General features: G+C 42.0%; 1 protein-coding gene across 2 annotated transcripts in view; it reads left to right on the top strand.

The window, feature by feature from the left end:
- Window positions 1–11,749: 11,749 nt before the first annotated feature.
- The window catches only part of RASA3 (RAS p21 protein activator 3), a 131,743-nt gene continuing 115,818 nt past the window's right edge, over window positions 11,750–27,674 (top strand). The window contains exon 1 of one of the 2 annotated variants that reach the window (XM_074535908.1): window positions 11,750–12,033. In XM_074535908.1, coding sequence (XP_074392009.1) covers window positions 11,979–12,033 — 55 coding nt within the window. In that variant the 5' untranslated portion in view covers window positions 11,750–11,978. The remainder of the gene's footprint in view (window positions 12,034–27,674) is intronic. The other variant, XM_005487990.4, reaches the window with a different exon arrangement.

A 27,674-nucleotide genomic window follows, 5' to 3' on the forward strand; every position in this document is an offset into this window, starting at 1 on the left:
AGGTTGATCTTACACAGTGTTTCATGTGGATGCAGCAACACATCCATCACACAACTACCCAACACAGAACCAGTGCCAGTGCTCTTTCTAATATGTGTCTTGATTATCTTTTTCATTTCAGTGATTGAAGTAAGGTTGATTATAGGCATTAGTGATTTTTATTACACTTGGTGTGAAATGGAGCTTAAACAGCAGAAGCAGACATATAATTAAAATCTTGATACCTACTAATTTTGAGCTGTAAAGGCAAACAGTCTTATTTTCAGAGAAATGATGGAAAAGAATTAAAAGTGGTTTTTCCCCCACTGTTTGTGTTCTTAATTTCTTGTTAATATAAAAGAAAGATGTGGAGAATGTCAGTCAAAATAATAAAGAGTACAGAACTAAAGTGTATTTTTTCAAATGCCTATATAAAATTGTGCACCTGCCACAATTATATTTTGCTCTTGAACAAATAAAAGTGCTTGGCAGGGCCTTGGCCTTGGTCTTTTAAATGCTATAAGTTTAATGATGTGTTATGCACTGATCTGAAGGACATCATTATCTTTTAACTGATTTTGATGAAGCCCTTAAAATATAAGAAAAACATAGACTCTTAGATTGATGGAAACATGGCCCAGTAAGAAATGAAATCACCTGGCGCAGGTCCCCAGCTGTTTCTCAATTAAATTTTGTGAAGGGAAGTGGCTTTAAAAACTTCCTCCTTGGTTGCCTATTCTCTTTCTACCCTCAGAAACTGTGCATGTATGCATTCTAAACTGACTTCTGGGGAAAATTGGTATTGCTGGGTTTTGTTTTATTTTGACATAAGGAAAGAAAAACTCAGCAGTTTCAATGGTTGTCTTCATGTTGAACTACCTAAGGTCCAGCAGGTCCTTTCTATCAGAAGATGGTGATGGAAGACAGGCACAATAGGTTAGGGTTAGTGAAGTTAGTTCTAACTTAGAGTTACAGCAGAAAAATCTTTAGAATGGTGCTTCACTGCTTAGTCAAAGCAGTCTTCTGAAGCATCCTTAAAAAGCTGCAGACTGGACTTGCATGTCATTTTTTAATAGCAAAAGGTACTTGTTAAAGAACAGATGAGAAATGAGTAGATAATGAATGTGAAAACATTTTTATTTTTTGCAAAAACTGCGTTTTTCACTATGTATTAAGACAAAAACACATTTAGCTTTCACACAGTAGAGAGAATTGTATTTTCTGCAGCCCAAGAGCAGGGTAGTCAATACCAGACTACTTTGTTAACCTGTTAATCTTGGAGTGTGCTCAGTTTCTCATTGCAGGTCTCAGCACCCTATGGCTCTCATAGGTTTCTGGGTTTGTTTTTTAATCTTGCTTTTGTTTTGGTCTGATTTTTAAGCAAAATAAAATACATAGGGCTGTAAGTTCTGCAGGTGGTACTGCTGCTGGGAATTTGATTCTTGAGTTACTTCCCACTGTGTTGCAAATTAGTGAGTCACTGCCCTTTCCTCTCCCACCCCCTTTGCCAGCAGAAGAGCTTGGGCTGACTCAGGAGCTGCTAGCTACAGCAACTGCTCATGTTTACTGCCCAGTTACAGAATAAGTTAAATAAATGCTTCTTCTGCCATTGCACACCCCATTGAGAGCATATGTTTGGAGGTACTGTTGCTCACCATGACCAGAAGTGCCCTTTTCATGTTTTTCATTTGCTGTGAACTTGGTATATTTACTAAGAGAATGCAAGATGGTGAATGTACATTTTCTAAGGCTTAAAAGCTTTTTAGTATGTAGGAAGAGGAAACTATGTCCTGAGTTTTTTGGGTTTTTTTTTGTTGACAGCTTTCCTGACTATTTTGAATTGTGGCTATTTCTTACTTTATTCTATGAAGTATTTTACACTGACTGACTTTGAACAAATGCACAGACTGAGCCATAGGATGGAAGCCACTTGTGGGTGTGTTTGAGGATCAAGCCCAATCTCTCTTCATTCATTGCCTGTCCCTGGATATGTGTTTGAAGATGCTGAGAAGCCAAATTATTGTTTGGTCTGTTCAGAATGTAACAGGACAGGACCCTGTGCTGTCACTGACCCTCAAGCACAGCCCCTTATCAGATAACTCATGAGCAAATCACCCAAGCCAATAGCTGAAGAGTCCATCTGTACTCTGGGGGATAACAAAAGCAGCTGGAAGCTGTGCTGGGATGAGTGGGATGTGCTCTGCCTGCACATGCAGCACGCCCTAGGGCTTCCATCAGGAGCTGCCTGCCCTCGTGTGAGTGTGAGCAGAGCGTGGCACAAGTGCTGCTGGTGCTGAGTGGTGCAGAGGGAGGGGATGTGAGGGCCACAGTCCCCACTGCAGTACAAATGCACATTGACCAGATGCTTCCTTTAGACTTGACCCCTTCTGGAAGTTTTGAGCAAGAATTAATTTTTGGCTGGGGAAAAAAAAGAGGTTGTTTCCCACTTATTGTTTGAGAAATTGAGAGAAGGGAAAGGGGGTGGGAAGAGAGGAAGAGGAAGGGAAAAACATTGCTATAATCACACAGAGTTCTGTTTATCTATATGTATTTATATCTTCCTACATCATTTAAAATCTCTTGGACTATGTTTACTAGAATGAACGATTTCCTTGATCTGCAGAAAAATTGCCAAGAAGACTAGCACGGACAGGCAGTGCTCCTGAGGGGTTTTAACGTGGTAGAAGGACACAGAGGGAGAGGACAGGGCAGGACATGACTAAGCTCCTGCCCTGAGGTCTGTTTGCTTGTGCAGCAGCCCTCAGCTCTCTGGGGAAGGCTGGTCTCACTGCCTGGATGGGTATATCAGGGTAGTGACACAGAGGTAAGGCCAGAGCCCTGTCCCCCACCTTTGCCTGAGGAGGGGTCACTTTCTGGATGATAAGCTCCTGTCCTGGTGCTGGCCATGGAGGAGGCACTTGGGTGGGGTAGGTTCTTGCTGCTGAACAGCTGCCTGCAGCCAGAGGCCAGCATGTCTGGGGACAGAGGGCTGGGTGAATTTTCCTGGCAGCCCTGTGTTCTCCCAGGTGAGGCTCTGTGTTCAGCCAGGTGTCCCCTGGGTACAAATGTCACTGCAGCAATGGCAGCAGTGAGGATGTCAGACTCCTGTGCGTGCAGGCTGGAGGGTGCTGCTGATTCTTTGGCTGGCAGGTTTTTTACTTCTGGGTATTTTCTTTATATCAGACTCTTGCCAAGCTTTACAGGTGTAAATCAGCCAAATTTTCTGCATGAGGCATTGCTAAATCTGTGGCTGGAATGAGGGACACTTACCAGTGCAGGTAAGTGTCCCTCATTGCTGTAGGAGAAGTGTCAGCCTCCTAAGAGCAGTGCAGAGGAGGAAACTCGGGAGCCTGAAGCACAACGACCTCCTAAGAACAGACTAAGCAGGGTGAGGCAACAAAGGCTTTCAGCTGAAAGCAAATGCTGACAGAAACATTGTTCTGGATGCATGGCCTGTGGCCAGTGCTCCTGGAGGGAATGCTGGACACTGCAGTGGGACATGGTGCTCCTGCAGGCCTGGCCCTTCCCCTGCTCAGGAGGCATGTGGTAGTATATGCCCATGTTAATTCTTGCTATGGTGTGGCTCAATGTTTTAGATTTTTTTATATTGCTTTCAGGGCTATAAACAGTTGGTTGCTTTATATAGGCTAAAAAATGTTAGTGGAGAAAATGAGGAATTAATTAGAATTTTATTAGGTCCTGCAATGTGTATTCTTGTTTCTTTCTCCACTTCATCCCACAGACCTGAATAACCTTCAAAAATAATTTCAATTTTAATTCTCTTTCTTCCTTTTCCCTTTTTATTCTCCTTTTTTGACCTCAAAAATAATTGAAAGGTATGCAGAGAAAGACACTGTTTCCCTGAATGCAAGAACCATTTAAACACTAACTCTGGCCTGATGTTCTAAACCTGCTGGGCAAGCAAAAATTGGTTGCTTAAGGCCTGTGTTTGATTTTGTTTAATAAAAAAAGGTCTGGCTCTCTAATATAGTGGCACCTGTCTCATTCTCCCTGCTGCCTTGGGGAGACCTGCCAATTGCAAAATCACACCAATACAATTAGTCCTGTCATCAGCCAGTGGGACACAATAAGGCAGCCCCTGACAAGAACTGCTCGTCGTACCTGTGTGTCCTGCTGCTGCTCTGCACAAGGGAGGGAGGAAGGCCAGTCCTGCACTGCTGCCTCTGGATTCACCCTCTGGCTTACTTGGATTACTCACTCTGCTTTGCTGGCACAGAGGAAGCAAGTTACAAGGTTCTGGCTCTCTGAAGAATATCACATACAAACACTGTCCCTTTTTTTTTTGAGCAACAGAAGATGTCTTGAATGGGCAGATTTTGCTGTCCTTGAGGGTTTTATGGGCCACCATAAAGCCAGAGTGGTCAATCTCTTTGAATGAGGCTTGAAGACAATGTGAGGACGGTGCAGGGGGACCTGCAATCATGCCATTTCTAGCAGAGTGGCGAAGCCAGCTATGCCAGCCTGAGATGAGATTAGCTGCATGCACTAGTTTCAGACTATATATCTTGCCTTCTGGTCAGACACAGGCAGATAATGCTATTTTCACTAGCAAATTATTTCTGTTCATGTTAAGGCTTCTCTGTGGATGCTCACAAATATCCCTCTTTGGCAAACCAAACTTTCCCAGTGGGTGCAAGAGGAATAAACTCCTGGGTACAAGGAATATATTTTTGCTCTTTGACATTTCCGCTTGGTCTGTGAGTGACCAGACCTTCCATCTGTGGAACTTAGTTGCATTATCACAGCTATTTCCAGCAGGTGGCAGATGATAATCGTGCTAGTAACCCAATCTGGGTACAAATGATGTGTTTTCCAGGCTGTTTCTTCAGATATTGACTTAAATCTAGACATTATCTAGTGGCTATAAATGTTTCCGAAAGCAATAAACGAAGATTGCATAATTGAAGCCCATTAGTAGTTACCCATGATTATATGTAATTAAATACTTGGGTATCAAGTGTGGTATGATTTTTATTTTTAAATTCAGCCTTGATTTTTTTTTTAATCTCCCAAATCAGAGAAATTGCTTCTTTCCAAAAACCTCAAAAAACCATCTGGCTAATTGTGTTTCATGGTATAAGATTATCTTTGCTCATCAACTGTGATGGGATAGAGCTCCTCCATGTAGTCATGCCTGGATAGTTAACTGATGCTTCAAAGGATTATGTGTTAAAATATAGTGACAAACGGTGCTCTGTTGCCCTTCCTATGTAGCTTCTCACTGAGAGAGCTGCTCTGCCTGATTGTTACTACTGACTGAAGGAGGTTTTATTCAGATTAGCAGTCCTTAATGAGGACCAGATTTTGCTCCTTATGCTCTTGTTGGTAGTCACTCACCACATGAGTAATCCCAGTGTGTTCAATGGGAGCTATTCACCACACAGAGAGAGTGGCATTTGCAAGCTGACCTTCCAGTGTTGGCTTCAATGGGGTATTTGAGCAAAGGAAGACCACAGGACCTGACCCATACTGAACGCCTGACTGCATGGAAAAGTCTGGTCAAGGCTTACAGCAGCATGTGGGACAGCTGTGTGCCCCTGCTTGTGGGTGAGTGATGCCAAACTTCACCAAGTCAATGTAAACTTCACAGTATCTGTCTTACAGGAGTCACTTATAGCACAAAACTGGAACACATCTCAGAGGCAGAGAAGTGTTTGGTTAATGTGTGTTTTGGGGTGGATGTTTGTAATATAATCCCAATAGCTTTCCTCTGGGAAAAGCAAAGGCTACACAGTCCCCTGGGATGGATAAGAGGGAGAAGAAGGGGCAAAAGCTCTCCTTGCAGTCCCCCCAAAAGAGACATTACTGGTGCTGCCAAACTGAGGGGAGTTGAAATTTTGCCTTGGAGGTGGAGAGTAAGGATGGAGTCCTAGTTTGTCAAATTAATTCTCATAAAGAACAGAGAAGACTGCAGATAAGCTGATGACTTAAAAGCAAAGGAGATATGAAAATGATGATTATGGCTGCCAATATGCAATGGCTCATGAAATATGGCTGTTTATATGCATGTTTGCATATATTTATTATAACCATACATATACACCATGTAACCATATAACCGTTTATAATCATTACAACCATTATTTATAACCATATATTTATTATAAACAGAAGTGTTCCGTATTTTTTAAACACTAGCAAGTCCTATTGCTGTTCATTTTTTCTTTCTCAATATTATTTGCTGTTTTCACCTAGCAGTTTCACAAAAGGTTAATGTGGAAGATATGAGCATAGATGCATACTTTTTAAACTACAGGAAAATTCACCATATTTCATTCTTGTACATAATCACTGGGGTTTTTAGTGTTTTGGTTTGGTTTTATTTTTGTTTTTCTTTAAGATCTTATTGCAGTTTTATTACATTATAATCTTTTAGGGGAGGATAAAGGGATTTGTGCCTTCATAGGAAAGCAAAGTTTATAAGGTCAAGTAAAGTAGATATGGCCAAGAACACAAAGCTTTTGCAAGTTTAACCAGAAAGTATTTAATGTTGGTGAGCTTCATGGGAATCCTGAATGTTATGAACTTGCTGCTGAAATGAGTTGAATTTTAACATAGATATATATTTTAGGAGAGAACTAGACTGACAGATTTTTAGAAGTGAGGAACAAGAATTAAAGAATTAAAAGAGCAAAAAAAGAAAAAGTTTTTAAAACCCTCCATATATCATGAAAGTTAGCTTATTGTCTTGGCTATTGTAACAACCAGTTCTCACTGGCCCCCTTTTCCTGTAATTAAAGCCATTTTTCTTTTCCCCCTTCTGGCCTCTTCCTGGCCCCATGTTCCAGCAACAAGCAGCAAAAATGTGGGATTTTTTGAAGGTAACTAGTAAGAAAAACAGGTAGACATGCTTTACTTCCTGTACTCAGGGGTCACAGGGGAGATCTTTCCTTTCTTTAAGTGTAGTAACTACACTGCAATCCCTGGTTTTCCTGATTCTGAAGCACAGATCTATTTTTATCCAGTGTGTGAGTGTACCATGCATGCATATGTACTGGTACATACACAGAGCTCAGTAACAGCCACTTCAGTAGTATCTGCTCTTTCCCACTTTTCTCCTTCAATTAGACTTTGTCTCTTCTGTATTATTGTGAAATCTGTGCTTTCTTGTCACTGTTGCTGACATTTTGCTAATTAAAGGTTTCTTCTTCTTATCATTCTCTTTCTCTTCTTGTTTTATTTAGTGTAATGGCCAGAGTGTTTTTCTGCCAGACCAACCATACAAGCAGTTTCACTACTGTTTCATCATTCCTCTGGAGTACATCAGATGTGAACTCCTAGCCTGGGGAGCCACAGGTAATCACAGACTCAGTCTTAATTTCCTACTTGCATAGTATATTTCTGCCATATCTCACTATGCATGGAGACTGAAGGAAGGACTGCAGATTTTCCTGACCAGTTGGTTGGCTCTAGGACTTCAGGAGCAAAAATACCCAGCTACTTTTGCTGTCTTCCTGTGAGAGGGATCACTGCAAGGTCTGAATTTACCACTCAGACAGGGAATAGGATGCAGAGGCTCTAACAAAGACTTTACTTCTCCACTCACTTTGCTGGGGATAAATGTTTATTGGATCAGCCGAGTCAGCACAGTTGTCATATCATGCAGCATCTCGACATGGATAGTAGCTGCCTTTAGGCCTGGTACAGATATTATTAGTTAAAACTGTCTGTGTCTTCCTAGAATTCAATTGCAATATCTTAGTCATCAGATCATAGTCTTGCTTTTTATAACAGTGATATTTCCTTAGATTTGTCTTAAATATGTTGTTCCTTCACATAAATATAGGTAGCAGCTTTGTTCTACCCTGGGGATAGAAGGTTCATTTTTTGTTAGTTTCTTGCATAATGCAAAAGGAGATTAGAGAGCTTCTTATATTCTGTTTCCTCCCAAGAGAAAGCTATCATGTAGATCAAGAGAGGAAATGATTTCCTTGCTTGGCACAAATGAGTCACAGAAAATGACCTTCTTTGTAGTCTAATTTAGATTCAAGAATCCTCTGAAGAGCTGATAATATAAACCCATATGGCTTGGATGAAGAAAGTTGGGATAGACATTGTCACTAACAGACTCATCCACATCTTAAAAAGCAGTATTTCACTTTGCCTATATTTTTTTGATGAGCCTGCTGCAGCTGCATACCTCATGTTGCCTGCACATGTTATGTGTAATATGCACACACATATGTGATGCTGCTGCTGAGGTTTCATTTCAGCAATGGACAAACTGAAAATGCAGCACACACTCCTTGGCTGTTTTTTATACTATGTTTAACATCTTTAAAAATACATATTCATATGAATTTTGAAACAGTGCTTGCATTTATATTGTTGGACTGTATAACATCTGGAGACAAGTTTATTACAGAGGAAGCAGCAAGCTTTCAGCTGTATGTCAAGAAAACAAGATGTGACAGAAAATAAACTAGCACACTGGTACACAGAAGCACTGACAAACAGCTTCAGCAGAGAAGATCTGGTGGGAAACCAGAAGCATAACTGGACAGCACAGAGCTGCAAGCAGCCATTTGTAAATTTTCATGTGAGGAATATTAATTTATTCCACGGCAAAAATTCCAAGAAGGTGCCAGCTTTTTTCCCTATTTTTTCTTGCTATGCACTGTTTTTTTTTTTTTTATTTAGTAATTATCTGTGTGTTTTGATGATTTTAAATGTTGGTCTGGTTCAATTGTTGCTAATTGATTCTGTAGGCATCTTGGTGGTTTCTGTTATGCTTAAGTGTAGAAGTTGGTTGTGCTCCTCTACATTTCACAGGAAAGGCTGGATTTATGGCTAAATTTTGCCATACTTTTCCTGGACATATCTGTGCTCTTGGCAAAGCTAGGCCCTCCTGAAAAATGGCCTGGAAGTGTAGCCATGGGCAGACATGCATTCCTGAAGCTGCCCAGCGTGCCACTGTGCCCTAACCACACCTTTGGACTGAGATGCTTTCTGATCAGGTTGCTTATGATGCTGGGTGAAGGATTTCCAAGGGTCATGGCTTATGGGCCTCTTGTTTTTCACAAAATACAAAGGGGAGTCATGACAGTGTAGGTTTTTTTTCCCCAACAAATGTGTTACACCACACACCCCTGTGAGCCCAGCGCTAGCACAGGGTGAGGTTGCAAGCAACACTTGAGGTTAGGGCGTGGGAGAAAATCTGCACCTTAGATTACAAGGAGAATTTATGCTGGGTGAAATGACTTTAGATTTAAGATGGTGGGCTCTGACTGCAAATTTGGGTGCACATCAAGGGGTGGGGAATTTATGTAGAGCTTGATTTTTCTGAACATACAAAGACTCTATTATAGGTAGGTATGTTCTTTCATTTTCTGAGCATAAAGGATATAGATAGAAATGCCATGACTATCTGGAAAGAGCACAATGGCAAATTGGGAAGGATAGCCTGTTCAGTATCTGCTGAGAACAGCTCTTACAGCAGCAAATTCTGGGAAGAGAATTGAAAAATTGATTTTTTTTTAAATTACTATTTTGGGGTCAACTTTCTGCAGATAAGAAAAGTTCCAACGCAGAAATGAGGCCAGTTGAAGTCCTTATGTAGCAAACACAGAAGTAAAATATTTTATTAAAGATGTCCCTAATACTTAAAGGACTCGGGTTTCTTCCTGATGCTGTTGAGGAAAATTTAAAAGATCCTAAGAACAGGATACTTTTGCTTATAGCTGAACACGATCCACTTGCTTATAGCTGTAATTCTCTGGTTTTGCCTGTGTACAGCATTGTTGCTTGCCATTTTTCTTCAGTGAGATGGCCCAGTGGGCTTGTATTTATTTTGTATCAATATGTTAAAGGAATATCCATGTGTGGTGAAAGAGCAAAAGCAACAGACTTTGTATACTTCTTTTTATACCTCAGCATCTACAGATTGTTATACAGACTTTGTATATTTCTTTTGATACCTCAGCATGTATACCCCAAAATCGTTTGTTTGTCACATCCAGCATCTGAGAGGCAACATCAGGTTAGCTGGTCTGAGAAAATGTCTTCTTAAAATGTGAGCTCTCTGATCAGAGTTCTTGTAATTTCTGTTCAGACTGCTGCTTGTGTTGCCTCTTGTCCAGTTGGAAGGTGAGACAAAAAGAGGGGAATCAGAATTATTGTAACAATTGAAATTTGGGTTATGGTGCAGAAAATGCTAAAGGTTATTAGGGCAGGAGCACTGTAGGTATCACGGAGGATGTGAAGGACCAGTGGGCAGAGGAGCTGAAGTGTTACTGGGAGTGAGCTGGGAACATTACAAAGAAAAGATGGCACATGGTGGAATGGGTATAATGAGGTTGCAGAGGATGTATGATAGTGAGGAAAAAGGAAGTACAGCATGGGTGTTGGTAAATGGAAGCCTGTACTTTGTTAAATCTCTTTGGAGTCTTGTGCTGTAAAAGTATTTTTATCAAATAACATATGTCACTTGGCTATGCAGACAAGAAGACACAGTAAGTCAGGCAGCTCCTTGAGATAACTCACTGCTTCCTTTTTTGGCTGTGAGCTCGCCAGCTTCCTTCAGTTGGGCCCATACCTGTGTTGGAAAACTCAGATGCCTCAGGCTTTCCTACAAGCTGACTTCCTCTGCTATTGTAGCCCCTTCCCAACTTTTCATTTGCTCTTCTGCATTTCAATACCTCACCTTTTGTTTTTGGTAATAAAGGACATTTATTATATGTTCTACCTTCCATGATTCAAGCACTGAAGGATTGCCCAACTGTTTTCATCGGGCCTGCATGCACCTCTTTGGTATAGACTTCTTCATACTGCATGTGACTGATTTGCCTTCTCATTTCTTGCTATTCTTCTTTACTAGCTATACTATATGCATAGATTGTCCTCAGTGAGTTTGCCTTTCTATCACTCCTGAAATTAGAGCTAGAACAGCAAAGTATTTAATTTTATTTTTTTTTTTATTGCAGAGTAGAAAAAGGGCATTTTTTGTGCTTATCAGACATGTTGAACTGTGATGTGCCTGGGCTGTTCTGCACAGGGATGTTCCAAGCCTCTTTAGGGGGATTGTGACTGCACCAAAGGTAATTTGATTTCTTAGTTTTTGAAATAATCTGTACACCTCCATTGAACCTTATGCTTTGCTTTTGCCAGACCTTTGGGGAGGTGTATTTCAATTACTGACTTTACAAGGCCCAAAGTTTGGCACTGAACACTGACACAGGTTCTATTTCTTGCTGTTTAATGTGTAATCACGCAAGTCTGAAATCTGAATTCCCTGCTCTCCCCGTGCAATCAGGTAGAGCCAGCTTTGCCGCTGATCAAATGGAGCCAGGAAGACAGACTGGCCTGCTCCCAGCGCCCGAACGGGTTTGTTTATTTAATACGGGACCTTTTGCTCGCTAATGAATGGCTTTCAACCTGGGGCATCGCTAGAGCCCTCTCTTTATGGTTGTGTGGGAAAGAGGACTTGCACATCCCTCCCTCACTCTCACTCTCTCTCTCTCGCCATGACGCCAAGGGCTGCTGCCGGCAGCTGGTCCGGGCCGGCACTGGAGCGGGGCACGGAGCTGGTGAGCCCCTGCCGGGCCGCGCTGCCCGCTGGGGTCCCGGCCGGACGCGCTGTGCCTGGGCCGGGCCGGGCCGTGCTGCGGGGGGCGGCCGCGCTCCAGCTGTTGCCGCGCTCCGCGCTCCCCCGCGCTCCCCCGCCCCGCCGGGCAGCGAGCCAATGAGCGCCGCGGCCGCCGCCCCGCCGGCCAATGAGGGGGCGGCGGCGGGGCGGGCGCTGCCAGCCCGCGGGGGGGGGGGGGGGGAGGCGGGCGCTGCGCTCCGCTGGGCTGCGCGGCCGCTCCGTCCGTCGCTCGCTGCAGCCCGGTCGCGGTGCGTCCCGAGCCGTCCCGCCGTCCTCCCTCCTTCCCGTCTGCGGGAGCATCTCGCCTGCCTCCCCTGCCCGCTCCCCGCGCCTCCTCCGCGGCGGCGGGGCTCCAGCACTGCTGAGCGTCAGGCGCAGCGGCGGCGGCAGCACCATGGCGGTGGAGGAAGAGGGGCTGCGGGTCTTCCAGAGCGTCAGGATTAAAATCGGTGAGCGCGCGGAGCAGCGGGCAGGGAGCCCCGCTGGAGCGGAGGGCGGCGAGGCGCCGAGCGCCCCTTCGCGCTGCCCTGGCTCTGCGTCCCGCCCGGGGAGCGCCGGGGGCGGCGGGGCGGGCGGTGCCCGCGGCCGGGGGGGCTCGGCGGGGCCGTGCGGGGCGGGCGGCCGGTGCCTGGGAGGCGGCCGGTGCCGCGGGGACGGGCGGGCAGCGCCGTGCGTCCGGCAGGCGAGCGGCGCCGGCAGCAGTCCGGGCAGCGCTGGGTGTTCGGCCGATTTCGCGGGTTTTGTTTTTTTGGGGGGGTTTTAGGGTGGTTTTTTCTTTTTCTTTTTTTTTTTTTTTTTTTTTCATTTTTGCTGCTAAGCTGCGCTGTAAAAGTTTGAAGGCGGCCCCCGGGTCTCAGCCCTGTGTGTCCCTGGCAGGGCTGGTGTGCAGCCGGCCCAAAAGCGGCTGCGTGCAGGAGCCGCTGTGTCAGCCCCTGCCCTCGGCCAGGGGGACAGGCAGGGGCTGCTGTCGCTTCCTCACGGCTTCCTCTGGCTCGCGCTTTTGGAGATTCGCTCTTCTTCTTGTGTTGAGCGAGTTCCAAACCACATTATTAGAAAGTAAGCGACAGATGTCAGCGAGCGGATTAAACTCTCCCTGGTCGAGTTCTGAGTGTGCCGGCTGGGAGGGAAATCCCTCGTTTCCGTAAGACAATCGGTCCCACATGCCGAGCGAGCGGCTCTCCTGCCCGGGATGGGGCGCGGGGGCTGCGAGCTCCCGGGGAAGCGGCGGCGTTCAGCGCCGGGCTCGCAGCGGTGGGTACCGAGGGCCTGTAGCTTCCTAATAAAGCTCTTGAAAAAATATCCCTTTGCGTTTCCCTGCTTTCGGAAACAAATTTGCAGCCTCCAATTGGCGTGTTGGATGAAACTGAAACGTGAGATTACGTAGAAAATCTCATTATTGTACAGTGGCGTTAGCATTTCAAAGAGACCATTGCTAGGATCGTTTCCTCGTTAATTGTCAACAGGTAGTTTAGTGACAGCAGTTTTTATGAATTAAAATATTATCATATAAACTAAAAATTACGTGTTCATTTTATTTTCTCGTATACATCCAGAAACGAGATTCAGTAAGCCTACAGAGTAAAGACGGAGACTTGCTCTCTGTCTCTTTTCAAAGAGGGGAGGGGAATTAAAAAAAGGTCTTTTCACAAGGGAGAAATCCGGACACCATGCGAGTGAAGATATTGCAAGTTGTTTCCATCTGTGTTTTTTTAGTAAAAGGGCTAACAACGCATCCCGCTATAGGATGATGACTTGTGGCTAAGCTGTTTGTGTTTGATCGGTTGGGTTTTTTTGAGAAGAAAACAGTGATGATCTTATACCTGAATGATTGAAGTCACGAGAGTGTGGGAATTTTTTTGCACTGTTGAGGGGATCGAATACAATAACAGCTGCAAAAGTCTTGAGATGAATCTCATTATGTCGCGGACTAAAGTTAATCCTGCTGCTGACTTCAGCTGTCGGCGCGGAGCACTTGATTCCTGTAGAACCGCAGCAAGGATGCCCGCTGTTTGCTAGGCTGGATGGCGAGCGGAAAAGCCGCGAGCATCCCGGCGCTTGGCTTGGCTGGTGCCGCCGGAGCGGAAGGTGATTCCCGGAGCACGGCGAGGACAATGCCCGCCGCCGTGCCGCCGCTGCCCGCCAGGGGGCGCAGCCGAGCGCGCCCGGCAGCCCCGCCGCCTTCGGCCGCTCGTGTTCCAAAGTCACGCTCCTCTCGGTAGCTGACTGTCTCTTGGGAAATTTTCACAAAAATAGGAAGTGGCGGGATTGCTTTGATGGGTTGAGGAAGTATTCCTAATGAGATTGGCCTTGTAAAGCAATCCTCATCTTCTAGAATTTGTACACGGAGCTTGTAGGCTCCCTACAGAAGGTCCTGTGAGTGGATCTGAAGGGGTGTCACAGACTCACGGAGCTGTCAGGGTTGGAGGGGATCGCTGGATGTCATCCTCTGCAAACCCCCTGCCAAGGCATGGGTTATCCAGCATGGGTTATACAGCAAAGTGCCCGGCTGGTTTTTGAGTGTCTCCAGAGAGGGAGACTCCATGACCTTTCTGGACAACATGTTCCAGTGCTCTGCCACCCTCAGTGACACCAAAACTTTAAGGAATTTACGGATTTTAAAGGAGCTGAGGTTTTAGTTAGAGATAAGCTTTATTAGAGTTAATCAAAATAAATGGGTAGGCCTTGATGAAGTTAAGAGTTAGTAGTTAACTAATAATTGATTGCTTGCCAACATAATGTTTGGTTAGCTGAGTTTATAATAAAGACTATAGAAACTGATAAATAGCTTTTAGGAACATAAGACAATTGTAGGCCTCCTCTGTTCTGAAATCAGTTGAAGACAGGGAATGGGAGTTCTACCAAGGGTTCATTTGTCATGTTTGCATTGAAAAAGTAGAAAGGTGAGAACGAGGAAGACTTCATTTACTTCCTCATTTTGGGTTCCCTCCCCGTGAAAGGGACCACCGACCCATTTCAAGGAACAAATTATGCATGCTTAATTATTTTGAACTAATTACCATACAAATGGGCAATGAGACGTTCCAAAGTTATGAATATGCATTTGTATTTTGGGTATTCAATACTTGTGTAGATAAAAGGACTTTGTAATCACCTGTAAATTGCAGTGTGTATTTGGGAGCTATCCCACATGCTGCCCAGCGTTGCAATAAACATACACTTCCTAACTTTAAACTATTAGAGAGTCTTTGTCCGTCACAGTTGGATATCGGTACTAGATCAGTATCCATATTTTTAATAAATCATCAGTGTAAAGAAGGTCTTCATGTTGAGGTGGAACTTAACTGTGTTTCTGTTTATGGCCATTCCTCCTGATCCTGTTGCTGGGCACCACTGAAAAGATGGTGAACATTGGAGGGACACTGCTTTTTTCAGCTATTCCCAATAGTACATTTCTTTTAGCAGTTCCCATTCATGGGTGTCTTGTAGTTTTCTCTCATTTCTAGTGACAGGAGGCTTTAATCTTTCAATGAATGGGTTAAGAGAAGAAAACTTATTTGAGAGCAAAAAAGGATTGTCATTTTCCATGTTTTGCTTTGATTCATCATGCTAAGGAGATGGTCATTTCTGTTCTTTGGGAGCTTGTTTCATAGCCAAGCTCTGTCTGATCTCTGACTTTCAGATATTCTGAGCTTGATCTGATAAGACATTTCCTTCTCTGCAGCACCTCTTCTAGCAAATCATGAATGGGGACACTGATATACAGGTGTGCCTTAGAATAAATTGGATGAAATGTAGGATTGATTCATTGAGGAATGAGTGCAAACACAGTGGACACCCATGTTGGCATTCCTCTTTTAATGAGGAGGCAGATGTGGTTGGGAGGCTTTTGGCTGTGCAAAACATTTGTAGCCTGGAGATGTTTGAATGCCCTAATGAAGTGTGCTGCTATGGCTGGCTTGTCCTGTATTTCCAAGAAGCTGCAGGTAAATGAAGGCATTTTCTTCTGCTTGTATAACTTGTTCTTTTGGGACTGATAGGCTGCATGGAATCAGCTATATTAGGCTAGGTGGGTTATTACATTCTGCATCTCTTAGGTGCTTCCATGTTCTGAGCAGTGTTGTTTCTAGTCAAGCTTGGATTTAGCTTGAGCCAAAGTGTTGGAACAGTTAAGCTTTGTGGGAAGATGTGTGTTTGCCTCACTCAGTTGAACTGACAGTGGTGTGGCACCTCCTAAAGATGTCTCACTGAGATACTGAAGCTGGGGAGCAGCAGTGTGAACTGTCAGTGTGGGTACCAGTGTTAAGAGGAGTTGTTCCTGTGCTACCTCTTGTCCACTTTCTTTTGTGGTTAGTTGAATTGAAAGAAGTTAATGCCTGGCAACTTCTGCTCATGTTGCAAGGAAATAATTTACAGTAGAAAGAAAAGTAGTAGTACTTGTGTTAACGAATGTGCTGTTCAGATGTCTAGTTGAAATTGATTTATTTTGGCTTCCCATAACTGAAACCATTTTGCTTATGTCTTTTTTTTTTCCTTAATTGAAAATTATTTTTACCGGAATCCCTTATACATAAACAAAACAATGTGTCATGTAAGACTAAACAAACACTTCCTATAAGATTGCCACTTTGAGGAAGTGTGCAGTGCTGATATTTCCATGAGTCAGTGTTTCAAAACCTGAAAGGAAACAACATAAGGCTCTGTGGCTGATGATTGGCTGGAAAAACTACAAAGAGTCCTTCTGCTTGACAACATGACTTTTGTTGCACTGTTAATATTTAATAAATATGCTGTACCTAATTGCTACTTTTTTTCTCCTTAAATGGCATCAACTATTAAACTTTCAGTTGAAAAAATGAAAGCTCATGTTTAGCGTTTCTGTTGTTGAAAGCTGTATGCTGGTTAGCAGAGAACCTGCTGCCAGATTTTACTTTGTGAAATTGTTTATACATGAAAAATCTAAAGAAACAGCTCATTTGTGAATTTTCACTTTAGCAAGCTTTTCATGTCCCTAAAATCTAGTACTGTTATACTTAGGGGCATTTGGCTCTGCTTTAAAATAGTCTTTTTTCTAGCAATAGTAAGCTTGTTATAGTTCTGTCTGATAGTTTGAAAGTCGTAATTGGGGCAGGAGGATGTTGCACACTGAGAATTTACTGGAACTGTAATATATTGAGGGGACCCTTTGCTCATTGTACTTTTGAGCTGACAGATAGTAACAATCCCCTTGTGCAATGTGAATGCTTGTTGCAATTTCAGACATTCATGAACTTCTAAATCTTTCTTTTAGCACATTTTAAAAGGGCCATTTTGTGGTTACAAGGTGTTGAGGCCTTAGTCTAAAATGTGGGAATTCCAGTGGCATAAGCTATCCTTACCAGTAAGTGTGAGCAGAATCATGAAGCAGTGAAATATTTGTGACAAAAGTTGGCTCCCATCTGATGTAGGTTGGTGCTTCACACACAGCTAATCCTGTTCTAAACTCACTCAATTTTCTAGGAACTTGTTTATGTCCAGTTGCAAGAACTTGTTTATGTCCAGTTGACAAAATTAGTATGGTTGGTCTGTAGATATGCCATCTCTTTGCTTCTTATTCTTTACTAATTAATGGAGAGCTGTGTAGCTTAAGACACTGTGAAAGCAATTAAACTTGTGAAGCTGAGAGTCTTGGGTGAAGTCAGGCAGAGTACTTAGTTAAGTGCTAGTTTACTGCTGTTTAAGCCGGTCAATTGCCAAGAGAAGGTATTTACAGGCTTCCACCATTAAACTTGTTACAGTGTAAATGTTTGAGAGATGTCTCTGCCTTTCCCAGGCTAAAAAGAAACTTCTCTTGTCCCTGACAAATTTAAGGTCTCCCTAAAGTCTATTAAAATACTAAGGTTGTTCAGGGAAATCCATTTTGTCTTTAGAAGATGTCCCTTTTAATGTTGTCTGCTGGGATTTAGTGCCTTAAGTGGTTACTTGTAGAAGTAATTACGACTAAATATGTTCATTGCATAATACTGTAAAAGGATTTATTCCCTTTTAAATGGGGCACAAGGTTGTGGAATAAATATTTTTAGAATGAGAGAATTTTTCCCAGGTACTTTTCTCACTCTCTCATTATATATATACATATATAGATATACACACATATATACATATACACATTTGTATGTATGTATTTATAAAAAACAAATGGAAAATTATTTAGGAAGTGTGAAATGTTTCTTATAAAGATAACAATGTTGTTTTCCGGTGTTTCTAAGTTGGAGGACCAAGAAGAAAAGAAAGGAAGAAAAGCTATTTGCATCTCACCCTGAATATATTCAAGACTTCTCAAGATCTTTTCTTCACATTAAAAAGTTAACAAGTGCAGCTTAAACTGATGTTGCATAGGTGAAATAAAGTGGCAACTTAACGTTCATATTGATTGACTGTAGCAATGCTCATTAAGGCTTGAGACTCACAGGCCATGGAAGATGCAGAATAAATTATGCAGATTTGTCACTGCTGGTTCGGTATTTGACATTGCTGGATTTGGTGGTGGCTGTGTTCTGATCAGTTTGTATTCAGTGTGCTGAATGGAAAAGGCTGGGTCCAGTGCTGTTCCTAGAGGCAGAGTGCCCTGGCTGTTTATGCACTGTCAAGAACAGCCATGGCTGGAGCAAGACTGTATTTTCTGCAAGTGAGAGGAGGAAACAGAGTAGCAGTGGAAAATGCTGCAGTGAATATAGTTTCAAAGTAATAGAAGATGCTTGTGTTTGGGGCTGCCAGCCTGATACCAAACTCCATAGCATTCCATCCATAGCTTTACTTTCTTTTAAGTAGAGAAGGAGTCATATATGAGTGGAAGCCCATTAGTTTTGGTTTATAGAGTGTGTAGAGGTAAATTCACAGGAGGGAATCTGTTAAACAGACATGCTCAGTGCCCCTGATGTCAATAAGCAAACTTGTGATCTTCTTCTGGAGTTGGTACATTTGAAAGAACTGTTATTTAATCTGTCTCATGAGAAGTATTTTCTTGTCTCTTCATGGAAGTGATTGTCTGGTGCATAAGGACATACAAATGCTGGATATCTTTCTCAGTTTTCCAGAAAGAAAATGCTTTTGAAAACTTCATTGTCCTGAATTACTCTTCAGACTGATGAATGTTTTTTGTGTTTTTGTTTTTTTTACTATTTCACTATCATTGGTTAAAACCAGATCTTTAGTTCTGAAATTGCTGGGTTAGTTAGATGCCAATATTACCTTCTCCTGCTCTGTTTTTATGTGTCAGTTCTGCCTGATGCTGTTCTTTATGTATTGCATGTTTCTTCCATTCTGTTTGATACCTGCAGTCCAAAGCATGAAATCATGATATCGTCCCCCAGATTAGTACTTGGTGCTGTTGGGAAGGCAGGTCTTGTCTTTCCCCTTCCCTGCTCCTGTTGCTCCCAGCCATGAAGTGCTCTTTGCACACCTGCTGTTGACTGATGCTCCTCTGCTCTCAGGAGAGAAAATCCAGTTCAGTTTGCAAAGCAGAACCAAAGAATGCAACTTAATTTTCTTTTCAGGTTTAGTTTTCTTCCATGTTAGTGAGCTGTACACTCCAGTGGTTGTCAGAGGTGTTTCTGGACAGGTGTCCAGGAGCTCGACTGGAAGTGTGTGTGTGTGGGGAGCCGGAGGGGACAGCAGGTGCATCCCTTGTGTTCATGTCTGGGTACTGGCAGCATCGTGACACTGCCCGTCTCCTTCTGTGCTCTTCAGGTCACTCCCTTTCCTTTCTCTAGGTTTTCTTGATGTTTTGTTAGCTGCCAGTACACACTAGCCTGGTCAGATGCTGTGGAGAATAAATGTTAAAACTCCAGAGAGAATGACTCCAGAGGAAGATTATCTGACGAATTCATGTATCTGTCTCATGTATCTCTCTGACTTTCTGCTTGAGAACTGCTTGAATCTCACACTCAGTTCAGGAGCCGTAGCTATTTATGAAAGTTTAGGTGTTCTAGTTGGTATTAATTAATAGTCACACATGCTGCCCCATTTCTCCATCACACACTTGTCTTTTAAAGCTGAGGCACCTCATGTTGATTATCATATTTATGCTTGAGAAAGCTTCCCCTTTCTCTGCATCAAAGCAAAATTTCTACTTATGCACTTGTCAAGCACATATGTTGTCAAGCACTCTGTTGTCATATGAAGTAATTTGTTGCACTGGTGCTCCCATTTAAGGTAGATCTCATGTAAGCACTGGACAGTGTTGCCTACACCAAGATAAGAAAATACATTTGAAAAACCTCATCAAAAATACCTTTGGTAGTATTAATCAGGTTAAAATTCCCTCTGTCCTTTCTCACTGAGTGATCTCCATTACAGGAGTGTAGATTAGGAATAATTCTGTTAAAGCCAGCAATTGCACTTCTGTGAGAGTCGAGTTAAGTCTTTGAATATCTCATGTAGCAATTTTTTTTCTTGGAGGAGATGGGGGAGGGGAAAGGATGAGGTAAAATCCACTTTGGGTTGTTGAGGAGTACTTAACACTTCTCATGTTGTTACAATGCACTTTGCAAACGAATGTGTTTGGAGAATAAATCTTAGAGCTAGCTCTTGTGAGAGCCAGAAGCCTAAAATAAAATCAGAGGCTTGTAGACTTGACTGCATACTGTAAAAGATCTAAATATCAGACAGTTGCATTGCTCATATTGATCTGACCAACAAATATTCAGCCAAATATATCAGAGGAAAATTAATGTGTGTGTGCTGGTGCACCATTAATGCTTCTGAGGAGCAAGTCACCTAAGGCTTATATTAATAGTCAAAACATGCATTAGTAAATATTAATGCTGTGCTTTTAAACTTTCTAGTACTCCAGGTTTATGTATTTTGTGGTTACACCAAGGAAAAGCTCAATCTTGGAGTTAATAAAAGGTTGTAATTTATTAAACAGAAAAGCTGATTGTGGATTCACCCATTCTAACCTTCTGATTTTACTGACATTTGCTAAACCTTATGAAATGTCTGTTCTTTAACAGTGTCTGATTTCTTCAGTGTGGCAGATTGGTGACTGAGTTTAGGACCCAAATAAGAGCTTTGTTTGGGAGTAAAAACAAAGCAAATCTGACTTCCTTCCTCTCCCATCCTAACCTCTACCAGGGGGAAAGGAAGTTCCCTGAAACTTCACATGTTGTTTTCCTCCTATAGAAGACTTTCTGGGTGAAAGTTTTGCAAAATGAGATGTGAAGCTTCAAAACTACGGAGAACTGCAATATTTTCCCCCTATTTTCCTTTCTCAAATTTTAGTGGATCAGTGCCAGCTGTAAAACACTTCATATATTCAGTGGAAAGTTTGAGGTCTTTGAGGGTTGTTTGGGTTTTTTTTCCCCTTCTGCTTGAAAGAGAAAAAATGTAGTGTATCTGTATTTTTGAAGACTCTTGAGGGAAGAACACAAATGTTGAAGACTTTTGAGGCTTCTGATTAACATTTCTGCTGTTCAGTTTTCATTCCAGTCCTCTGAAGTATTACCGTTTTTTTCTGCTTTGCTAGAGACTTGTGCATTTGTGTGTTATTGCCTCTGAGGGAGCACTGGGGCAAAACGAAGGTCCGTTCATTAGCCCAGCAGCTGAATCTTGCTGTTTGTCCCCTGTTGCTGAGGTTTGTAGCTGTGACTGCATGGCCACTGACTGAAGTGGATTAGGGTGATGTGATGGTAAGAGGGTTTCACTTCCTTCAGAATGACTGGTAGGTTTGAACAGCTAGCATTTGGTGAAATGTTTAATTTGCATAAATATGAATGTGCTTTTACACACTGCTAGGGGGTGGAGGCATGTTAGATGAAGTGTCTCAATTCTTCCATGTGCAATAAATGAATGAAAAGTTTCAAAGCTGGGAAGAACAACTATTTCTGTGATGAGGGGAGGAGGGGAACTCAGATTTGTGTTCCATAAGATGCATGCTTCAGCCCTAAGCTTTCATTTCTATGTTACAGTGACTTTGGGGGGAAATATATTTGTCTCTTTGTCTCTAAACTTGTTTATGAAGAGATTTCAAAATCTATTTAGAAGAAGTTTGCACTGAAAGGCCGAAGTTTGCATTGAAAGGCCTAAGTTTGTGTTTCAAAAAAAAGGAAGATGAAACATTGGAGATGTTGTTACACAGGGAGCAGAAGGGTGTTTGAACTTGTGAAGGAGTTTTATTTCCTGAATTTTTAATCTGGAGTGTGTTTTCTTTTTTTTTTTTTTAAATTTATCGATGTAGGAATAAAAATTTTAAGTGACTGATAACTTGTTTTATAGCAATTTGCAAATTTAAATTCTGTTTAGTTCCAGTTGCATGGAAGGCATGTAGTGTAAGTCAACTTTAAATTTTCCTTGCTTTTGAGTTTCATTCAGTGTTGGGGTGTGTTGTTTAATATTCCAAGTATTGGAAATAGGACAACTTGAAATATTTACAGTTGTGCTGCTGTTATGACTGTTTATTCAGATTTCATATGTTTAAAAAAAGCAGCTCAAAAAAACAGATGAACTGGTGGCTGAGTTTTAAACTCCTTTAAAATAGGAGGGAAGGGAAGAAGTTTATTACTCTTTCCAATTCCTTCTAAAAATATTTCTGTTTACAAATTGTTTACAGCTACTTACTTCTGTGTAAGAACTCTAGAAGAAAACAGTTAGTGGTAGGTTTTTACAAGGCTGGAGTTGATTCTTGCTTGTATTTCCCAGCTGGTGTTAGAGTACATCTGGAATCTATGAAATTCCTTTCTTTGTTCCTCATTTCCTGTTTCATTGAGCACTACAGTGCAACATTCTGAAAGCTATTTCTCTTAGCATCTTCTAAGATATGCATTTTAAACCCATTAATGAGTTCTTAAAGGTGATTATATGTGCTTGTGTTTAACTGTGTAATTGAACAGTGAAATTGAACTGTATTTTGAAACTTCTCACATGTTTTGTTGTCTTATTTCGGTGAAAAATAGTTCCGTTGATTTATCTGGCTGTCGTTCAGCTTGTAGAATTGTAGGAAGGAGGGTGGTAGAAATAGAAGAAAAATCTGGTAGATAGTACAAAAGCTGCCTTTCTTAGTCTCTCTCTCCCTCCCCCTGCCCAGGAACAATCACCAGTTTGTAATGGAAAATTAGATCTATTTTGCAGGAGACACAGGGGGTGACATCCTACAGTTGCTTTTTGATTCTGGTTTGAAAGGCTGGTGACTGCTATAGAACACATGAACACAGCCTTGGAAAATTGAGCTCTGATGCTGTGGCATGATGTGAGAGCTGTGTGTGCCTAAAACAAAACCAATCCATCCTCTCCAAACCAGCCATATTTAGGTTAGATTTACTGGTTGGGATTGCATTGTTGCAGATAATTCAAAGGCAGTAAAAAAGAGAGATGCAGTTGTCCAACAGAATTGCTCTCATTTTTTGCAAGTTGTTGTTCTGTTCTTCCTGAGAAAAATTGTGCTTTTATGAATACTTTATGTATCTGAGTGGCTGCCCTAAGTTTTATGGAACAAATGCAAATTCTTCATAGTCCAGTGGTCTGCTCTTCTGTTGTTGCCATTTGCCAGCTGTGAGTGCCGTTTCTGGGATTGCAGCTTTCATTCTTTGTGCTGTTACTAGTCATGAAAACATTAGTGCTGCAATACATGTTGAAAAACTTCTTCACAAAACACCTGCTCTTAAGATGAGACTTGCATTGGAAGCATTGTTTTTTCTCTTTATAAAAGCACTTGCTGATTTGTTTTCCCTTCCAGTTTTGATTTGCTGTCATGGAGAACTTAATATTGGGGAAATATTTATCTTCTTCTTAGTACATTTTAGCAGATAGAAGCAAGGAGTGCTAGGACTGAGACCTGCCACTCCTCTACAGATCTGATCAGTACAATTTCTTGTCTTCCTTTGATTTTTTTTTCAAATATCCCTGACAGCAGATACATAACTGATTACATGAAATAGGTTTTATATGGCGGTAGTTGCACATTATAGTTTTCTACATAGTGTAAGGAGCTGAAGGAAGAGCTACTTGTTTCTCACCAGGTGGGCAAAAATAGTGACAGAATTGTGAAACTCCAGCAGCTGTGTGTCTTTCAGCATATTATATGGGTACAGAACCATTTCTAAGGTACTCATGTCTTCTGCACTTATATAAAGGTAACTGTGCTGCTCAGGGTGTCTGAGAATTTGGTAAACCCAAAAGCCATTTTGCTCTGTAGGGGATTATTGTTGCTATTGGACTCTATTATGTTTCAGGGATGCAGTAAAGGTCCTAGAAAACTTGCACCTGCTTTGCTGGAGTCAGAGGAGCTGTGCTCCTGTACATTTTGTGCGCTGTTGTAACTGTAAGATCCTCATCTTTATCTGTGCAAATTCTCTCTAGCCTAGACCAAGTCTAGTCCTAAGAGACTTCCTTCAGAGTACTTATCCCTGCAGCACTGGTTCATTAACCTATTAGTTCAGTTCCTCAAATGAGAAGTTGCATTTTACCTCCAGGAACATAATGTTCAGGTTCTGAGTTTTGTGTGAAGTATTCCCTGGTACATAAGAGAAAGGACCCATCAGCTATTTCTGCAAACGTTCTGTGGCCTGTTCCTCTTTATAAACTTGTAGTCACATTTACAGGGTAGATATTTCATGTTTAAGACTTTGGTTGATGTTGCATAATATTCAAATTTCAAATTGTTAAGATATCTGAAGAACCACATTTGTGCTCTATTAGCATTTCTTGTCCTAAGTGTGAGGTAGGAGTTGACCAGCGCTAGTCTTACTTCTGTAAATATTTGTCTTACCCTGTGCTTGCAGATTGTTCCACATAATTAATTTTGCTGCATGCTGAGGCCAGCAGCTCTTGGATGGCTCTGCTTGACCACTGTGAACATCAGAGTTCCCACTAACAGGAGCTGCTGCAGAATAGGCTTAGGTGCTGCAGAGATGATGATGGCTTAGAGAGGAGGTTGTGGTCAATGGTCACAAATCCAGCCCTGTTTAAAGCTGGGGGAACTGTTGGTGTCCCCTCTCTCCTGCTGATGTGTAGAGCCAACCTCTGTGCTCTGTGGGGTGGTGCTTGCAATGGATTTCAGGAAATTGGTGTTGCGTGTTAGAGTTGAGAGGAACTAGATTTCAAGATAGTGTGACTCTCCCTACTCTCCCATGGATTTTTTTATTTTTTAGGCCTACTAAGCAAAATTGCCTGAGAGGGAGGAAAAAAGCTAATTTTTGTTCAGACCAATATTCCTGCCTGTCTGTTTTTGAATGGTGATTCTGTGATTTTTGACAGGGAATAAAAAGTGCCTGGGGGGATTTGGAATGTTGCAATAGAGCAAAATCATTTCAGTAAAAGTGAAACTCTTACAGACTGATAATTAGTGTGTTTTGACACCTGATTCTGTGACAGTATTCCAGAAAGTTGTGAGTTTGAAGGTGGAAAAAAAAAGAGCTGAATTACTTTTAAAGGCAGCTTCAGTATTAAATATAACCAGTCTCTGTAACAGTCTAGTGGAAAATGTTGTTTTTAAAGTCTCCTAATAACACCTGCAAATTATTGGTATGCTGGTGCCCTGCTTCTGGTAATGGGAAATGGTAATCCATTCTTGGAAATAACTTGTACTGCATGCTCTTGAATTTAGGCTTCACTTTCTTATGCAGAGTGAATCTCTGGAATTTAGGGTGTATTTTTCTCCTGGTCTGATGGAATCTTATTCAGGTTTAGTTGTACTGTGTCCAGCTTTTTTTTTTTTTTAAATGTCTGGTGGCTGTTTGAGATATAACCAGAAGTACCAGGTGCTTGCAAGGTGGGTCTCTACTTCAGCAGACCATGCACACTGCATTGGGAAACATGTAGGAGTAAGTTCTGTGCCTAACAGACCATACCCAGTGACAGAATGAAATGGGGTCAGCCATGAATATCTTATCCAGGAAGGGCTTAGAACCAAATAAGAGCTTACATGTCTGTGAATTAGTGCCAGGCTGCAGATATGCCAAAACTCCTCTGGCCTTGCATGGGGTTAACTCAGTGCTACAGAGTGTGATCTGAAAAACCCACTAACTTGTGTGGTGGGAAAACACTGACTGTGGGACTAGGTCAGATTCTCTATTGCTCTCCTGAACTCCCCAATATGAGATGTGGACAGGAGCTTCTACCTACTTCCCTCAGAGTAAGGAAAAAGGACCTCGTAGCTGTGCCTTGAAGACAGGAATTTGGTTCCCTTTGTCCTTCTGGAGGAGGCAGGGATGGTGATTTATCAGTGCTTTTGTTGTATTGTAGGTATAACATTTGGTGTTTTCAGTGTTGTGGTGCAATGCTAACGTATTTTGCAGTGTATGTATCTTCTAGGGTATCAGCCTGCAGGAGATAGAATTGGGATATTTCTCTTGGGGTAGGTTGGGGTTTTGACAGAGGCAAAGCACGGTGCACTTTGATCTAGTGCAGGTGTCATGTGCATTTATTTGATATTTTTTCTTGCTGTTTTTGCCATTGTTTTGGACATGGATGCATGCCTTTTTTTTTTTTTTTTCATGACAGTGTTTGTAGCTTCTGTGACCTCTGTGGTACACCTGAAACCAGCTGTGCTGGAGGGCTGAGCCTTCACAGCTGTGGGGGGAACAGGGTGTGGGAAGGATGAGCCATAGCTCAATCACTCTGTGCTGGTTTGTTGTTTTTTTCCCTTTGCATTGCTTTCTGGTTGTTGAATGATAGTTTTCTCTTGGGAACATGAGATTAGCACTAAAATAGGCCAGCATAGGATGAGGATGAGGATGACGACAATATAAAGCTTCTAAACATGATTTTGAGCCAGTGGGTTAGCTTTACTTTAATCAGGATTTTTAATTTTTTTTTCAACAACCATTCAAGTAAAATCTTTGAAACAAAACAACTTAGTATCAAGACTATGTTCAAGTATTTCTTTTGAGGAATGGAGCACTTATTTGGATTTTGATGGGGACTAATGTGAATTCTGTTGTAGGGTTGTGATTGAGAGCTTTCAGGGGATAAGGGAAGGAGGTTGAGACTTTTGTAAATTAAAACTAAGTCAAAAGGCTGCTGCTGTACATCTTCTGTGCTATTAGTGATGCCTCTGAAAGATCTTTAGTTATACCCAGGCTTCAGAATCATATCAGTAGTTGTGGCTTAGCTGTGGGCAGTATAATCACTGAGATACAAAATTGGTTTCTACTCTTGTAATAATCTAGATTGGGTGGTTCAGCCCCAAACCTTCAAGATATAAGACAGTAAGTTTGACCTGGCCCACTTAATTCCTTTTACAGTCTCCTCAGGTGTGATTTTTAAAGTTCATTAATTGCCTAATTAGCCTTAATGATAGATGACTTTTTATGCTAATTATTTGAAGACTGCCTGATTTAGGGAAGTCATTGAAACACATAGCTGCTGTTCTGCCTGTAAAACAGCCTGGATATTTGTCTCACTGTGACATTATGACATGGGTCATATGTCTTCATTCATGTTCCTGGCAGCTGGAAGCAGTGTCTAAAAGGCTTGTATTGTTTACCCTGTCTGCTGAGCACCGGTGAGCTTCCAGAGTCAAACACTTGAAACTGAGGGCTGCCATCAGGAGGGTTGTTAGTTTTAATCTTGAGTCCCTTTGTGTACACAACATTCCTGCCTTTACAGGATTTATATATTTACTTTTAAAAGAAAAATGCTGTACTGCTTTCAGCCCATGGGATGAGTGGTACTTGTGTAATGGTAATGTTAATAATAAAATAATAATAATAAAATAATTACATATCATCCGTATTCTGTTCTTGTAGTGAATACATGTTTTTTTGCCATATGTTTAGTTCAACACCTGCTCTGGCATTGTTGTTGAGCTGCTTTGCTGCATTCCTTACCATACAGTGGAATCTTTAATCATCAAGCCTTTTTCAAGGTAGAGTTGACTCTCTTAAGTTGGGATCAGGATAGAAGAATGGTATTTACAAGTCGTGGTGCCAATTTCCATCTAATTCTATGTTTTTCTGGAAGGCAATTTTGTTGAAGTAGTAAGGATCTTGGACCTGAATAGGTATTCAGCCATTGTTATTCCATTGTGCATTCTTCTTTCTTCCTGCTTACTTCATTTGTGATGTGCCTTCCCCCACAGAGCAGCATGCAGAAAACTCACAAGCACCTCTCCCAGCTCCGTGTAGAGATGGAATCAACTGGCTTTGGCTAAGCAGTG

The sequence above is a fragment of the Zonotrichia albicollis genome, chromosome 2 (genome assembly GCF_047830755.1).
Source record: "Zonotrichia albicollis isolate bZonAlb1 chromosome 2, bZonAlb1.hap1, whole genome shotgun sequence".
Classification (NCBI taxonomy): domain Eukaryota; kingdom Metazoa; phylum Chordata; class Aves; order Passeriformes; family Passerellidae; genus Zonotrichia; species Zonotrichia albicollis.